We start from the raw sequence: 17,630 nt of genomic DNA on the forward strand, positions 1-17,630 counted from the left end.
CATTGGCCCTGTTCTCCATGAGAAGTCTCCACCTTCTCCTTCAGTGGGGCTGCAGCTAGGCACATGGATAGGGGTTGGGGCTCCCTGGCTTGCCCAAATTCATCTCATCCTGTTTGCAATATGAGGGCATCACTGGGGTTTGAGGGTCCTGGGAAGTAAGCAGGTACAATATGGGGTACAAGATGAGGGGTAGAGTTTCTTGCCACATTGAGGTGGAGGAGGGAGGATGACACAGTGATATACCAACAATCAACTTACTATGAGTTGGTCCCAAGCCCTCCAGCAAGAGCAGAGCCCCTGAAGAAGAGAGGATGGAGGGGACCAAGAGGGAGAAACCCTCGTCCTCTCTCACAGTTCCCCTGGATCCTTGACCCAAAAGGTTTCCTAGTAAAGAGTCAGTATTTGGGCAATTCCTGTGACTTTTTTGGTGCCATGATCACAAAGGACTCAAATGGTATTAGAAATAGTTAGGAAGAAATAAGAGAGGCACAGTAAATGTGATCTAGATTTTGTGGATTAAACTTTTTATTGGGTGTCATGTTGAAACACAATTTATTTGAGTGAAAAGGCTTGGTTAGAGAAACATAATTTTGAGAGTTTTAAAGAAGCATCCTGTCAAAATAGTCTGTTTTCACATTGCTTAAGTAGAAACAGCTCTTGGTTCTAAAATTCAGGGTAATTGGAAGAAAAACCTGTATAATCCAAATAAATGAACATGTGAAAACTTCAGCACCGGGAGAAAGTGATTTGAACTGATCAAAACTAAACACTTCAGTTAAGATTATCTTTTTTTAAAATTAACTGATGACATAAACTTTTCTTCATTACTCGAGAGAAGGAAAATTTTAAAATCTTGAAAGTTTTCACAGGACAGGAAATTAATTTCCCATCCTTTTCTAAGATATACAGTACTTTCCTATATTTATCTTCCTATCCTTCTATGCAGGATAAGCAGGAATATAAATCTATAAGTGAAGAGACAGGTTAATATAAATGGTTTGAGTGAATCTCTTCTCTGATCGTTTTTTCCTTCCCTTGCTTGATGTCACTGTATGAAAAATCTCACACCACCAACAAAATGTATGGTAATAGTTCAAAACAAAATTGAAAAATTTCTAAAAGTTGAACTGGAAGCATTTTTGTCAGAGTTTATTGGGAGTATTTGTATTTTTTAAAGTTTAGGAAACTTTTATGACAAGTAGATAAATTATGAAACTCTACTAACATGGAATTAAATGGAATCTGAAAAGTGACAAACAGGAAAAAGAGAGAGCATATAATTTTAGAACACAAAAAGGTAACTAAATTTGAAAAATTGCATTAGTATATCATTTTCAGTATGTAAGCCATTAGACAAAAAGTGTAAATTACACCCTGTAACAAAGTAAAAATGTTTTCAATGTTTAAAGGTAATTTTGTATTACTGCTACTATTACTTAAACTCTTAGCTCTTATAAATATCTAAAGACAGGACCCCTGGTGATATTACCTGTGTCTTAGGCAAAGAGCAACAATTTCAATTCCATTCAACTACATTTGTATTTTGCCAAGTGCTATCAAGCACTGAGTTGCATAATTTGCTATCTAAGTGAAATAGATATTTTTCGTGCTGCACATTTATCACTCTCCTGTGGGCCTCGTTACTGACAATCAAATCATAAAAGATGTTCAAAATTGTCATGATGCACTTATTTTCTCATGATATTTGATACAAATAGTTTCTTCTACAAAAATGGCCTTTTTTAACTGTAGCATTTTAGACTAGTCCTTAAAGAAACAGGATGCAGTTGTTTTTTAGCAGATTCTACATAGGCATGTGAAAAAAGACAGCTTTTAATAGCTGATCCTATTTCTAAATATATCACTTGAGTCTCATTTCTAGGAAAGGAGGAATTTATACTAAGTGTAAACTGATAACATAGTAAAATAAAAATACAGAAGAAATTCTATTTGTACCTGTAAGTCTTGCTTTTAAATTTTTTTTCTTTTCTGTCTTTTAATATGAACTCAGACATTGTGAAAAGTAATTTTGAATTTGTAGAAGAGTAGCTGTTCTGGAAGTTGTAATACCCATGTCACCTGCACTACCCCCTAATATACTGTAGTATTTTTGGGAGTACCATCACAAAATCATTAATTCCCTAGGCCTGTTGAATCGTCACTGCTGTGACTGATAAGCCAGCACTAAGAATTTCTCCTAACCTGGAGCAGGAAGTAGATTGAGGACATTAAACTAATTTCATATGAAGCCACTGGACCTCAGGGAATAATGGTTCTGTCAGTCATGGAGGCGGTATCTGGTTATGTTGCCTTAAACTGGCCACTCATGAAGTTCAGAGCCAGGTGTGCTTTTAAAGAGCATGTACAGCTCCATCCCCAAAGCAAGGTAACAACTCACCCCAAATAACTTGTGAAGCAGGCTTGAAGTATTTTATCATATTGTGCAGTAGACCCAACAGATCTCTCCTTGAGCAGGCAGTCTCCTTAAAAAAGAAACGAAGGAAGCAGGATGGCAGGAGGATGCCTGCCTGCTCTGTGAGTTTTCGCTGCATTTTAAGCAGGAGACATCTTGAGGTTTGTGCTTACCCAAATACTTATGCTTGCAAAAGCAAAGCCCATAAACATTTGTTTAAGGCTGCCCTGACATACAGAGTATTTAAACTTTTCACTACTGCTGCTTGTGAGACATATCAAAATGTACATATTTTTTCCAAGATTTTATTCCCTGCACCCTTCTCTATGATTTGATGTGCCAGTTAAAAACTGATAGTCTCTAAGGCTATGATGGAGATAGGTGATTCGTGGTAGAAATACGGCACCACTGACCTCATGCAAAGGAACAGCTGATGTTACAGTAAGAAGATGCTGGATATTTATTTGTAGGTATAGGGGAGAAATATATTTGTTAGTGAAATGGAGCTTGCTGCAGAGTGCATAAAGGTGAATTATTTGTCAGAAGACTGAAGGAGGTTTATGCAATATAGTATTATTGAGCTGGGCTATTAGCAGAGTGAATTGCTATTGTGACATGCCATTAAATTGTTTTTAGTGTCCACAAAGGTATCATTCTGGAGCAGGCTTGGTTAGTAACAAAGTTATATATTTACTGGACAGCAGCAGATCTCAGAATAAAAATAGTCTATCTGACCATAAAGTAAAATAAGAGAGAGGAGGGTCCTGTGCTGGAAAATTTGACCTTTCGCACCGCTTCCAAGCACTGCTGAAGTAACCACGAGCAATTTTCTCCAACATGCACAGCCCCACAAAAACAGGACTTTGGCCCTCGTGCCTTATGTGCAGGAAGGAGTCCCAGTGAAATAGCCTGTGAGCAAACAAGGAGTCAGAGCAATGTGGAGCATTGGCTTCGCCTTGCTGCTGGCTGCCGCTTTGTTTATATGCATGATGCCTTCCAGCATTTACATATGGCACATAAGCTTCACCACCCTTGTCAGACCACCTTATGGCAATGACTCCAGTCCCATCTAGTCTTCTCTCTGTTTTAGGCAGGAGGATTGGAAGTTTCTGTGGATTTCTCCAAATCTTAGGCAAGGCTTTGTTTGAGCCCAGGAGGGCTGCAGGGGTTCCTCTTACTGACAGTCAGTGTTGCTGACTGACTCAGCTTGGAGTCATCCAGACCTTGTTCTTCCCTCCGTCACTTTGGAACCAGAGTTCATATACTACATCTTTTGCATGTTGCAAAAGACGTTATTAATCTTCCCCCTGTTGTCACACAAAAGCGGGTTACAAGCGGATGAAACTGCTAATAGAGAATAAGATTAGAGAAACCATAGGCACAGATAGAAACATTAGGACTGATTACAATGTTCCATTTTTAACTTTGGAAAACATACAACATTACAGCATTCAATCAAATGCCTTTAATTTAATTATATTTATATTCTGATTGGAGAAAGAAGAAAAATTTGCCAGGAGTAATATTTTAATTTAAAAATGAAAAAACAAAGCAGGAACTCTTAATTTGAGATTTGTTTAGAGGGGAAAAAAGATAATTAAATATATGTATATATGTATATATAGTTATACATATTAGATTAAATGTTTTAGAACATAAATCAGTGAAAGAAAAGTAATAAATAATGCATGGTGAAAATGTGATAATGTTTATTAAGAAGCAACAGCCTTGTCATCTTCATTTTCTTCTTCAGTGATTCTCCCCTCAAAGGGTTCACTCATTTGGGACTCCCTGCAATTTAGCCTGAGGCCACTCTCTCTAATTCTTGGTTGGAAATATACCTGCTTTGCAAAAATAAGTTAAAAGCAGAACAACTGTGCACACTGAAGGTCTCCCCATTAAGCTCCTTAAAGGCCAGATAGTGAATTTTATGCTTTTGTTGCTGTGGAAATCTGGAGACAGACAATAGCAATCCAGAGGGAGAGAAGGAAGGAGAAGGGGAAGATGTGTGAGAGAGGAGACTTGAGCCAAGGCTGCTGGGCTCAAAACCTCTTCCTTCCATTTAGTGATCTTCTGACCTGAGACATGACATATTCCTCACTACACTTTTCTTTCCTGACCTGTAGAAAAAGCTTTCTGAACCTATAGCAATGAGCACAGCCTGTGCATCTACACACAGAGATCAAAAGGGCCAAACAGCCCTTCCTGCCCTGTGGAGCTCAGTTTACCACCAGTGAAAAGCCCTGCTCCTCCACAGGTGGGAACTGGCTCTGCTGGAGCTAACTGAAGCCTGAGGATTTTCATTACTTGAGAAGTGAAGGTCTGGGAAACAGCACAGAAATGCAGAATATTATTATTCATTAAAGCATTGTTTGTAATCAGGCACCTTTGCCCTTCTTCTTTCTTTGTCTAATCTTTTGTCCCTAGCCAGAATAATGAGGAAATTTAGACTACCAGTTAAAGAACTTTAGTACCAATAATTTGCAGTAGCTAAAACAATATGTTGACGTTAGTATGCTGTGACATATAAGCTGCTTAATTAGAGTTGCCATTTAATCTGTTTCTGTTCATTCATTTGCACTTGACTAATACAGGAAAGAAAGTATACCCACCTAGGTTTAACAAATATGAGTCAATCTTCATAGTGTGGAAACCGGAGCATAATGATGATGTGTGCATAGAGCAGGCGCTAAATTTGTACCTTCAATCACATATGTGAATGCAAAGAGAGATCCACAACTGAATGTGTGTTATCGCGCACAGATGTAGGTTCTCATTTCTAAATGTCTCCCGCAGTGGATAACATTATCTTGCCGGTATATTTATGCTTTTATTATTTACTGAAGCTTTCCATGGGACATAACTCTAAATTATCCTTCTGTGGTTTATTAGAGTCTATGGGATTTTATTCATCAGCCCAGCAAGGCATTAGCAAAAATAAAAAATATTCATGGTGTTTGTTGTGGCATAAATAGATCAAAAATATACACTTGGACTTTAGGTAGAGGGTAGATACGCATTACAGAAGTACAACCACAGCCAGTAAGAGCCCTTTATGCTATGGAGCAATGTAAAGAGGCCCTGAAAGGGTGAAATTACATTTACACTCCCTCTAAGGCCCTTTTATTGCCCATGCAGAATTTGCATCTCTTCTTCTCAATAAATGATATAACATTCATAGTAAAGCTTACTTTACTTGATATATACGATAAAGGAAATGTTTAAAGCCTAAAGGAATGGAAGAGATGAGTGAAACACATGTATACACAGACACCTGTGCACCTGTTCTGCTCCCCAAGTTATTAATGCAACCATTTCTTTGCAAAACAACAGTGCTAGGTGTTGGTAATGAAGTGAGAGCCAAAAGTAGGCACTTTCTTTTTCTTGAGAGTGAAAGCTAGAGATGAGTTAATATTGTTGTGCTACAGAAGAAGGGGCTAGAAGTGCATCAGAAAAAAAGAAGTCAGCACAGAAGCAGTTTTCAAGATGAAATTCTGACTGCAGCTTTGGGGTCCAGGGTGGGGAGGGCACCCATGCATCTGTCTTGGACACAAACTGTGTCCATTCCCAGTGAAACGGCCCAGTGAATAGCCCTGCTCCCTATGTTTTTACTCAGAAAAGATAATATGTAATTGCTTTTACTTCTGGTTTTCGGTTAATGACAGAAGCAGAAGTACCTAAAGTGCTACAGAAGATCATGTTCTCAGCCTAATCAGAAGTGGGAGGGCTTGAAATCCCCAAGTACTAATTTTAGCCCAACTTGCAAAATCAGGGAGATAGTTTAGATGAGTACGTGTATACTCCAGCCCTATAATTTTTCAAGTTTCACCTACCACAAACAATAAAAGGCATCTCAGAAGCTCAGGAAAGCAAAAGTAGATGGTCTGATATTCATCACCCCACCACTAAAACCTTCCAAGGCTGAGAAATGCAGATAGCATAAGAGGACTCAGAGTGAGAAATACAAGATAAAAAATAGTACAGCGTTCTTCAAATGATAGATTAATTTTTCAGCATAGCTAAAATTGCTATAACCTCAGTTTCATGAGTCAGCATGTCTGATAACATTAATATATAGTAAAAAGAAGTAAGGTAACACCTGGCTTTTTTTTATTCAACTCAGCTAAATTTGGATATAAAACCAGACCTGCTTTTCATAATTAGAAATTTGGTTCAGCTACCATGAACCAGGTGTATGTTTAAATGAAAAGATTTGATCCTTGTAAGGATTAAGGGCACCTTTATACTGTTGTAAAAGTTAAAGAGGGCTCAAAATGGTAAAACCTATATTTACTCATTTTAAAACCCTTTAGTAATAAAAATACAGTACAAAGTATAAATGCAAATCAATATTATTTTTTTTTCCTTTCTGTACTTGAGGTAAAGTTAATATTAAAGCTTACTTTCCTTCCATATTTATGCAAATATCCTTACCTAAAAACAGCATCAATTTTTTTCCATTAAAAAGGTCAAGAAAAAAAAGAAGAAATCTTCCTTTTATTTTACATCCAGAACTTGTTGCCTGAGATCTTGGTGAAATAAATGAATTTGTTTTGTTTAATTATTGATACTAAAACTGTTGAATCAGTATCTAAAACAAAGGATTAAGATCTGCAGTTTACAGAAGAATCTCTAACAGGAAATTTCTCTTCCATTATGTATATTAGCATCCACAGCTGGGTCAGCAGATGGATGTGTGCTTAGAAGCTTGTAGGCGTTTTTCCCCATAAAATATTTGTTGAACAAAAAAACTGTTCAGAGCAGGGTGGGCCTTACTGGAACAGATCAAAATAGACACTCTTCCTTATTGCTTTTTAAAATATAGCTTTACCTATGTGTCCTACATTCAGCCAGCAGCTACCACATGCAAGTACAGCTCCACCACATCTTGCCATTCCTAAGCCCAGTAGCTTTTAAAGATGTTCTTGAAGTCCTTTGTTTTGCATCACTGATACAAATGGATCTCTCCTTGCAGTAGGACTTTTCCTTACATCAGGATTTTGGATTGCTACTTAAAGTGCAAACTATTCCTGCAGCAAAAGGATAGTTATTGGTTTCTAATCTCACTGACATAATCAGTCAACAGGTTCACACCTCTGTACCTGGGGTAATCTAGGGTGGTCAGACTTTATGTGACACGACCACAAGCAAGCCAAAACGTGTCTATCTCCACACACAGTCCCATCTAATGCAGCGTTTGGAATTACATAAACATACAAGTCAAGTCTATTCTGTCGAAAGACAGACTGACAGAGAAAAGTCCGTGCAACTACTACAGTCTCAGTGGTGCTGTCTAATAGTCTTATACACCATATAAGACCAAAATGATTGTTTTCAGAAGAAACCATCAGTCCATAATTGGGGAGTTCACTTTCATCCTCACACAGGTCAGGTGACTTGTCTGATTAAACAGCCGGGTGCTCCTTAGAGGTGCCTGGCTTTGGAGAAGTTGACAGCATAATTATCAGGGATGAGCAAACAGGTTTTGCCTATTTTGAACAACTCAAATGACCTAATTTTGAAATTTAGCTTTGAATTTGCAACTTACTGAATTTACAGTGCCTATGTAATTACACTGTAATTATACATTTCCATACTTGCCATAACATCATAAGGACTAATTAGATTGGTTGAAATTTCTATCCTGACTTGCACTGACTAGTAGTTAAAATCATTGATCCTATTGGTTGATTCAGTGTTAATGAAAGTATTGGAAACCAGCCCATCTGAATATAGCCCGAGTTACAGAGAATAATATAGATGAAAAAATGACTCATTGGATATAGCTTGTAACATTTGCCGCTTATTTATTTCAGGTATTTGTAGCTGTTGTTTTAATGAAAGGCTCAGTTTTGAATGCTTTATACACAGGTTATTTAATTCCCTAGATTGCATTAAATTTCCAGTGTTGGGAGGAAACTGGCCTGGAGTATGAATGTTCGTGTAACTGCTGAATACACTGAAACGTATTTGTCTTTACTATCTTTTACTGGAAAAGTTAAAGTCTGTCTTTTTATGAGTTAATTTTGTTTGAAGAACTGTCTATTAAATACAAGTTATTAACAATTACTGTTTATGGACAAACTCATTTAAAAAGCTGCATGTTTAAAGGTTTTAACTACAATATTCCTTTTGAATGAGTTTTTTAACTGACTAGTAACTTGTTGATATGTGCTACTACTCATTAATATAATATCTTTCTCCTAATGTGCACTTTGGTTATGTTCATTTGATTTCTGCAGACAAAAGTCTCAGAAAGACATATATCCACAGTACCAATGGTGTGTAAAAACATCTATTATAGAAAAAAATGTAACTACATTATAGTTTAAGTGCCAATGTGCTGTAGACGCAAAAAAATAATTCTTATTGGTACAAATGGGTTTTTTTATGTCCCAGTAGTCATTTTGGTCCTTGTGCTACAGAGGGTCAGAGCAAGGGGAAGATTCCCATCTTGGTAGAAAACAGAGCAATCAAAAAGAATTTTTTTTTCTTCCTATCAGTAGACAGGTTTGTTGACAGTAAGGCTCAAAAATGTGTCATTTCTGACCAAGATGTCATCAGGAAAATTGTGTCAGCTTCTGGTCACAAACACACAGAAAGGAAGGGGAGGGGCATATAGAAGAGCCAGAAATGTGATGGAGGTGCAGTCATAAGGAGTGTGATAGAATCAACATCAAGTCCACGTTCTGAATTCAGAAGAACAGGAACTGACACTCAGGTTTCCCGCATCCCAAATGAGTTCCCTGACTATTGAGCTATTGAGCCATCCATCCTCTCAGCTTGTGGAATTCCTGCACTTTATATACAGGATCGGATATTTATCAGCTGAACATGACAGTAAGACCTCAGATTAATATCTCTATGTCATAGGTTGGCCCTATTAGTGGCATAGTCTTGCACATGCCTGTTTCTGTGTGTAAATAGATAAACACAGCTCATACTGAAGGTCACAGGCTCAGCTAGGTTCTCAGCAAGCACCAGTCCTCTGAATGAGGGGTTCCCGTGTACCATTAGGCGTATGCAAACTCCATCAAATATACATGGGAAACTAGAAGAGAAGCTCCAGCTTTTCTCCAGGAGAGAAGGGGACCATCTGAATGCCTTATTCTCCGAAATGGGCTGAGGGTTGAGTAGAGGCACTGCCTCCACTTTGGAAGAAGGAGGAGTTGTGGTGGGAATCGGGCCACCTCCTTGGCAATGTGTGACCCTCTGTGCAGCTTGCCACCAAGGTTATGAGGGATCTGTTTGTTGATGATGTTAACAGTAGCACTGGAGAACCAGAGCCACCTACGACCCTCCAGTGGTTATTGGAGACCTTTGCCTCACTCCTTGGAAAGGCTGAGAGCTGAGGTCCTGCCCCTAGGCCTCATGTCACTGCTTAGACAGGGGCAGTAAGAGAAATCTAGTCCTTCCACTGTAGAAGCTCATAATCACTTGCAAGTTATTTTCTGTATGAAAACTACTATTTCACCTACAGGCCACTGCAAGTCTACCTGGTATAACCCACACAGCTTCCCCTGGCCTGCAGCAGTGTCTGGGACTCGTGCAGGACTTGCACTTTCTGTTACCCCAAGCTTCACGCGGTTTGGAGGGCAGAGCTCATGGTGATGTCTTCGCTGCCCCACCAGTGAGCACTCGGGGCCCGTGCGCAGCTTGGTGGGTTTAGAGCAACAGGGGCTGGGAGGCTCTCTGAAAACCTGTCTACTGTACTGTAGACCTTTGGTCGTGGCAAACTGAAACGCTGTATTGCATGCTCCTCTTTCACTGCTGAATGAAAGGAGCCTGAGGGATCATTAGTATCCTTCCATCACTTCCTCATTAGTTCTTAGATAGTGTTTTAATGACAGCTTGAGAGGCTCAGCATCCTGCCCTCTTACTATTTATGATCCCCACAGTGCTAATGTGCACTTAATGAGAAATTCTTGTCTTGCTTGTAAATCCTGTAGCCGGCATTCAATTTATTGACAGATGTTTGCTTGGGCCTCTTTAAAATTACTTCATAAATCTTCCAGGATAAAAGGCCTCAAGTTTGGTTATTAAGACAGGCCCTTGTTGACAGTTTCATATTTAACTGTTTGGAACTGGACTGTCAGGGCTGTAATGGAGTGCACGGCGGAGGGTTTGCATTCTTCGGGCTCATTTACCATGTTTTCTGCACCTATCAGGTTTTTTCTTTTTGAAGTGTGTTGACTGTCCCTTATAATCCCTTTAGTTAACTTCTCTGTGACCTCTTTGTGCACCGTACTTACTCATTTAGCATATCAGTGTGTCAGCTGTGATGAAGTGTTTATGCTGATATGAGCTGAGGGCTGAGCAAGCGTTACATGCCAGAACCTACTGGATGTAATGCTGATACGAACTGAGGGCTGAGCTAGCACTTCATGCTGGAGTCTACTGGACATTTCACAGAAAGCCAGAAGTTTGCCGCCTCCTCCTTCCACCCTCATATTTCATTATTTTCTCCTGCTAGGTCTGGGGCCATGTCTTGTAAAGCCTGGCAGAGGGCTGCTCCCAGAAGGTTGGGGAAACTGGGATTTGGAAAGAAATCCCTGTGGCCCTTGAAATGCATCCTGAAATGATCTCTTTCACTCTGTGGTCCCCAGTGCTGCAAGTGCTGTAATCACATCTGTAGGTATCAGTGCATTGCGTCTCTAATCCCTCAAACCTGCTTTTAGCTGAGGAGCATCTGTGTTACTCTGTTGTAGCTGTTTGCCACAGGTTACTCCGAGGCACAGGGACTAGGGGATAGTTTTCCACTTCTCTCATGGCTGTTCAAAATTTCACAAAGCTTTAAAAAATGTACCATTGAGTGACATATATTAGAGAGGTCTGGCCCAAATCCTGTAGCATTTAGAGTGTGCAATGACAGCATGTTAGGCCATTATTTTAGAAGAGACACTTTTTTTGTCCTCATAGTGAACAGAAAAGATTAAAAATTTAGTGAGCTGCTAGAAGATTGGGATAATTCAAATAGCTATTAAACCCATGACATCAGCCAAATTCACTCCACTTAAGTCCGTCAAAAAACATTCAGATCAGACATTGGACATTAATGAGCATCTCAGCTAAAATAAAATGTTTGGGCTTTTTTTTGCTTACTTGGTGGTGCCATGTTATATTACATTGCTTGAGTAGTGTCACATCACATTGTGTTACTTCTGTGGGATCCTCTGCTGACATGACACAATGCTTTTTATACTTATAAAATATTTTTGATTGGATACTTGCCATCTGATTGCTTTTGTTTAGCCATTAGGTTTAGTAAAATTCACAAATATATGTATTCATTCAACAGAACAAGGAGCTGAGGTAGTTAGCTACCTACAGTTGGAGCTACCTAATTCCTTGTGTATTTGTGAACATGAGGAGACTGGACTTTACCAAGCTTAAAAGTCTACTGAGGTTCAGTGTTCACTTGAGGAACTCACTGAGGTTTGAATGATCCCATTAGGATGCTTGCTTAGACGAACAGAACACGCCTGTGTGCTTTTTCCTGAACAGGAGCCAGAAAAACCTCTCCAACAGAAGTCAGACCCCACAGTATGTTTCTGCATTCTCATCCTGCAATTAAGATGAATTTAAAACCATATTAATCAGAAAGGCCTCAAGGAAATGATACCAAAGGCAGGAGGCCCTGAGATAAGGCATTAAAGAGAAAGGAAGAAAAAACCAAAAAGTGTTATTTTTTAGCAATTTTGCTAGTACCTCGAACATTAGTGAATGCTAAAAGGCCTGGCAGGCACTAACTAGGTTGTGAATACAGCCAACAGAAGAGGTTAAACGCTACTTGAAATTTAAAACAGGATGATCTGTGTGAGTTGTTCTGTCCTCCTGTAATTTCTAGGAGGAACAGAAATGTAAGGCCCTAATGCCAGCAGTTATGTATGGGCATTTATGGGTTCTGTAAAATAATAAAAAAGGATGACGCTAACTGGGATAAGGAGGAGCCTGAAAGCCCATGCAGCTGCCACCATCATCTTCAGTCTGATGAAACTTGAAGTTATCACTGTCATAGTCCACAGCAGCTTAAAGTCAGAGATTGAAGGGGAAGGAAGAAGAGAGCACAGTTAGTTGGGATAAAGAGGTCTGGGAACAACAGAAGGAGAGACCAGGCACCCCACGTTCATGCAGTTTGTCATCTATTTTGATAGCTAATGTCACATGCTGGCAGGTGTAATGGATGACAGCAAACACATTTCACTAAATGTCTTTGTCCCAATATGCTGCAAGGGACATGTGAAGAAATGACTATTTTGCAAAATTTTGATATATGTGAAGTCTCCTTATTAATAGCTTGCTACTGCTCCCAGCTGGATTCAGTGGTATAATCCCTGTTGGGTTGGAGAGGAACAGGATTGCACCCTGAAGGATTTGTGCTTAGCTGTTACTTCAAGAACAGATTTGCCAAAGAAATGCTCAGAGGAGAGAACAGAGTGTTCCAGCACACACAGGTAGAAGCTGGTATTTCAAACTGAGCACACTGGGCAATCTTTGCTCATGATTCATCAGTCAAAACACGTCAATTTTATCCCAGAACAGCTAAAAAAAAATCTGCAACTACTTGACAAGTACATTTTTGGTGCAGGTCCCAGTTCTTTCCCAGTTGGCCCATTGGCTTGTCTGTCAGCATCTCTAGCGCATTGTGGAAATTTAACCCTGCAGCATGCTCAGTTTGCTGTTGTCCTGTTTTTCTCAAGTGACTCCAGTACTTGAGATTCTCAAAGGTGAAAAGAGCAATCTGACATTAAATTCTCACAAAAACTCAATGGCAAATAGGCATCTAAATTCCCCAAGTGCTTTTAAAAATCTTCTTTTTAACCAGGACTGCCTTTTGGGTTTGTTTCATCTTCTGTTTTAAGGCTCCACCTGATCGTCTCTCACTTGCTTGGTTTGGTGAATTTTATCTACTGGCTCAGGATTTCTGTTTGGTTTTTGGTTTCTCCGGAACATAATATTTTTTAATTGTCATTACAAATTTCAGACTTTTGCTACATGGGGTTATAATTCTGCCTCAACAGATTCACAGTTTTGATCAAAGCTTAAAATATACTTGGCTAGATCTATCCTGATGCAACAATATTGACATTACAGAATGTTTTTTTCTTGGCATTATCCTAGTTATTCTTTTTTTCTAATGTTCTGTTCTGTAGTATGTTTTCAGGATATCCTTCAGTGCTTGCAGAAACCCCTTGTTAAATTTACAGAACTGCTATGTATTCTCTCCTGAAGGATATTTTAATTTTCTCTCCTAATGGAGAAGGATAGCAGCGGAAATTCTACTTGCGAGTTATCTTTCTTAGTGAAAAACTGCATCTGTTTCAAACTGAGAAGTGACTGTGGAAGCCAGAAAGTCTCACTCAGCTGTATCCTCAGGAAATAGAATAAGAAAAGAAACTTTGCCCCAGGCGCTCCAATTCAGTCTAAGTCCAAGTTTTGCTATGAGGTCATGTTTCTTCTCCTGAACCAGAATGAGCAGGCTGCAGAACGTGGTCAGACTGAGGGACGAACAATAGATGATCCCATGTAGAGTGTCGGTTAGGACACTTTACATTTCTTGCAGTTTACTGTTGTTTGTATCTGTGGTTCCAGTGCATTTGTCATCATGGTATAAAATGGATCTGCAATTAAGAGCGAAGGACACACAAGCAGCACTAGTCTCTGTCACTGTTGGTTTGCTGAGAGGTTGCATCATTAGTGCTTGAAGTGTTTGGTTCTGCACTGTACAGGCACAACCGCATGTTGTTCTCTGCTCCATCTCACCTTTTATACAGGGGCTTGTGTTGCTACACCATTTGTCATGGTAGAGAGATATAAAAATATGCTTTCAAACTAACACAGAGCTTGATCTTTATTGAAATTTGACAATGGCACATTGGACTTCCACTACACTCTTCATTTCTTCCAGTTGGAATAGCATGTATCTGTTGGCCAAGTAATTTCACTACATCTCATCTTCAATCACTACTCTTTGGTGGGATCATTTCTCCTATATCCTTAGATTGGGTTTTGCATCTCAAACTCACTGACATCATAGGTGGACTTGATAGGTTGAGCTGCCTGATGATTACTACCTTTCTACTTTCCATAAGAAACCTATTCTTAATTTATAGAAAGACAAAAATCTGTCTATGCAATGAAAATTTTCTGTGATCTATGTGGGCTACCATTGATGGATGATGAAAGGCTTGATATTAATGCCTTGAATATGTATAATCCTGAGCTGTCCATGTTCTAGGGTTAGCCATCATTCAGTTCATTTTATACATTTCATCACATTGACTTAATGTAGAGCATGAAACCATACTGGAGCACTTATAGTAGCCTAGATAGTGTTGGAAAATCTGAGGAATTTGCTCCAAAGTTCTCCCTAGGCTATTGCTGCTGATAATCAGCATCTAAAATGTGATGAAATTTCTTTTGTTAACTTTGCCTGCATACTTAGTTGTATTTCACGTCACTTTGGACTCCTGATTAGTTTTTTGTACACACAACTGTATGCATCAAATTCAATAAATGTGCAGGAAAGGCAGCATTATCACCCAGCTCCTTTTGAAAATGCAGCCTCAAGGGATATATTTTCATTGTAGCATGTGGAGCTTTTGTCACATGACATTCGTTAATCTTTTCAGAAACCCTACAGCTGAATTCCGGGGAACACTATAAATGTATCCTTGCATTTCCAGCATGGGCAGAAAGACAAGCCAGAATTTTTCTTTGGGTCTAATTTTGCTACCTTAATTCCATGGAGCTGTGTTTACCCATGAGAGATGATTCTGTAAATAAGGACAAGTTCTGTGACTAAGGACGGAAGAATGGTTCGTTTGCTTTATCTTTGTCTCGGGAGATGATGGCATTGTGTGTGCTCTGTAACAAAATCCGGAAAAGGCTTTGTAACACAGTCACACAGAAAGGGAGCGTCCAACAGTTGGCTGTGAAGAGCAGGAATGGATTTTACACTCACGGTAGTGGTAGTAGTTATTTGTAAAAATGTCCCCACTTAGGGATTAGAAAAGACTTGTCCTGTCTGTGTGCAAAGTCCTGCTTTCATTACTCCATGTGTAGTCCCAGGGAGATTTGCCTTTCTCATGACTGCTAAATATTGTTTAATTACCCAATGACCAGTTGGGCTCCCTTTTTCTCTCCAGCTGCTCTGTAAAAGGAGAGTGGCAGGACTTAATTCTCTTATCAAGAAGGGCATCACAGGGTAAAAGGTTTTGCACAGTTTTTGTCTGAGCTCTGGGCTTGTTGTCTGCCTGCTAGGCAATGAAAAAGTGGCTGCATGGCTTAGGCAGCCGAAGTGATTTGCCTGCAAAAAAGTCCTTGTGAAAACATGTATGATTTTAAAAGAAGCTTAAGAAAGACCTGTCTGACAGAAAAAGGGTTCAGAATTAAATTTCCCCATTTCTCAAGTGTTCTTGAGAAGCCAGGATTTTGGTTCAGTTCCATTACTGAGAGAAATTAAATCAAATGTAATTGTGGATATGTCAAATCCGAACTCTGACTGCAGCTCATGCAAAGTTGTCCAAGCTGATTTCCTAGGCCAGGCAGGAGCAGGGCCGCAGGAGCCCAGGTGCCTGTCTGAAGCAGATGCTGCCGGAGGTGGATTGCTATTGTGAGATTAGTACAGGTATGTCTGGAAGAGTTGCAACTGCACCTTTGGGTTGCCGTTTAGACGTACTTCGAGCCTTAAACTGCAAAGCCATTCAGACAGCTGCAGTCCCTTAGTCTTTAAACTGCAGCTTGCTACTTAAAACCTACTAGTTCCACTGCGCCTGCCTCCCTTCCTCCTCTGGGCAAGGCCCCCTGGAACAGCCTCATGACAATGTACTGGTCAGCTCTTTTCTGTTTAAAAAAAACTCCAACCAAAAAACCAACAAACTTGATTTCCTGTTCTGGTGAGCCATATATCACTGACGCTCCCATCTGTGCCGTTTGTCTGTGACAGAATGACAGGTGTCATTTATCATTGGAGCTTGAGGAAGCTGTGGGAAGAGGGATTGAAATTTTTTCTGGAAGCAGTCAGTGTCTACAGACTGCCAGATCATTAAAAAGGGGGCTTTCCAAAGAAAGCTGTGTGTAATGTGATTGCACTTACTGTCAATGACAGGCTGAGAGAAAGAAGAAACATCAAAAAGAGAGAGAGAGAGAGGGGGAAGGATCGAAAGGGAGAAAGGGAGAGAAATGAAGTTTCTGCCAGGGGCATTTAAAGCTACAGCACAACAAATGCAGGAATCCTTTTTTGGTTTGGTTTCAGTATCTGCATACTAAGTACGGCCTTTGGAGATTTTAGCTCAGCTTGGAGTGCCAATAAGGAAACCAAAACAGGAAACTCCTTTAACAGCACTTATTCGCATCACATATTATTTAGGGCACTGTAACAGAGTTTGTACTTTAAGGAGCATGTCTTAAAGCACAATGACTTAAGACTGGAATAGGAGCTAGCAGAGACAGGAAAACCTATTTGGTCTGCAGCTGAAGCTCCTAATAAATCAAAGGGCAGAACTAAGACCAGATACAAGGCCCTTTTTCAAAAAAGAGACATTTACAACATCCTGTTTGCATAAGGACATTCAGGAAAAGCAGCATAGTATCTTTATTCCAGCACCACCTAGGCAGGCTCTGTTTGGGGATCTGAGCTGAATCTTTTTTTCTTCTTATGGTAAAGAATGCTTCTCACACTGCCTATTACATCAAATTGTCCTCCTACTTCAGGTACATGAAACCAAAAATAAGACTGTGTGTTTATTGGGGGGGGGGGGGGGGATTGCAAGAGATGCAAAACAAAAGTTTTAACAACAAAAAGAAACTGAGAGAGAAAAGTGTTTCTTTTTCTCTTGTGTTTTGTGGTCTCCTTAGGTTAGCTCTGTATGCTCGTACTACACATTACTTAGCATGCTTATTTCTGCAGGAGCTCTATCATACAGCCAAATTATAATTTGTATAATGCAGAGAGGCTGGGGATTGCAAGGGTATTGCACAGAACTTGGCTGCACGTGTTAAAGGGTAATGCTGGTTAGCCATTTCAGTTGTTACTTCTTTGAGAATCTGTGGCTGTATGAAATCCCAGTGTGAGGCTCAGTGACTTACAAAACTGAAGGCCAACTAAGTAGACAAATCTGGCTGCATTAATAATCAAGGGATTCAACGTCAAATGTGTAAGTGTGGTGTGAATCTGGTTTAGAGAGATGACCCAGGGCATGAACTTTCTCCTCTG

The 17,630-nt window shown here is 39.6% G+C and overlaps 1 protein-coding gene across 7 annotated transcripts in view; it reads left to right on the forward strand.

The window, feature by feature from the left end:
• Positions 1–17,630, forward strand: part of TSHZ2 (teashirt zinc finger homeobox 2) — a 241,459-nt gene that overhangs the window by 73,865 nt on the left and 149,964 nt on the right. For 3 of the 7 annotated variants that reach the window (XM_080405240.1, XM_080405239.1, XM_080405241.1), the window contains exon 1: positions 6,942–17,128. The exons of 1 other annotated variant lie outside the window; for it this stretch is intronic. In XM_080405240.1, the coding sequence (XP_080261366.1) occupies positions 17,083–17,128 (46 nt within the window). In that variant the 5' untranslated portion in view covers positions 6,942–17,082. Of the gene's footprint in view, positions 1–6,941; positions 17,129–17,630 lie in introns of those variants that run through there. 3 more of the 7 variants (XR_013930837.1, XR_013930838.1, XM_080405238.1) reach the window with 1 other exon arrangement.

The sequence above is a fragment of the Falco punctatus genome (assembly GCF_963210335.1).
Source record: "Falco punctatus genome assembly, chromosome: 10".
Classification (NCBI taxonomy): Eukaryota; Metazoa; Chordata; class Aves; order Falconiformes; family Falconidae; genus Falco; species Falco punctatus.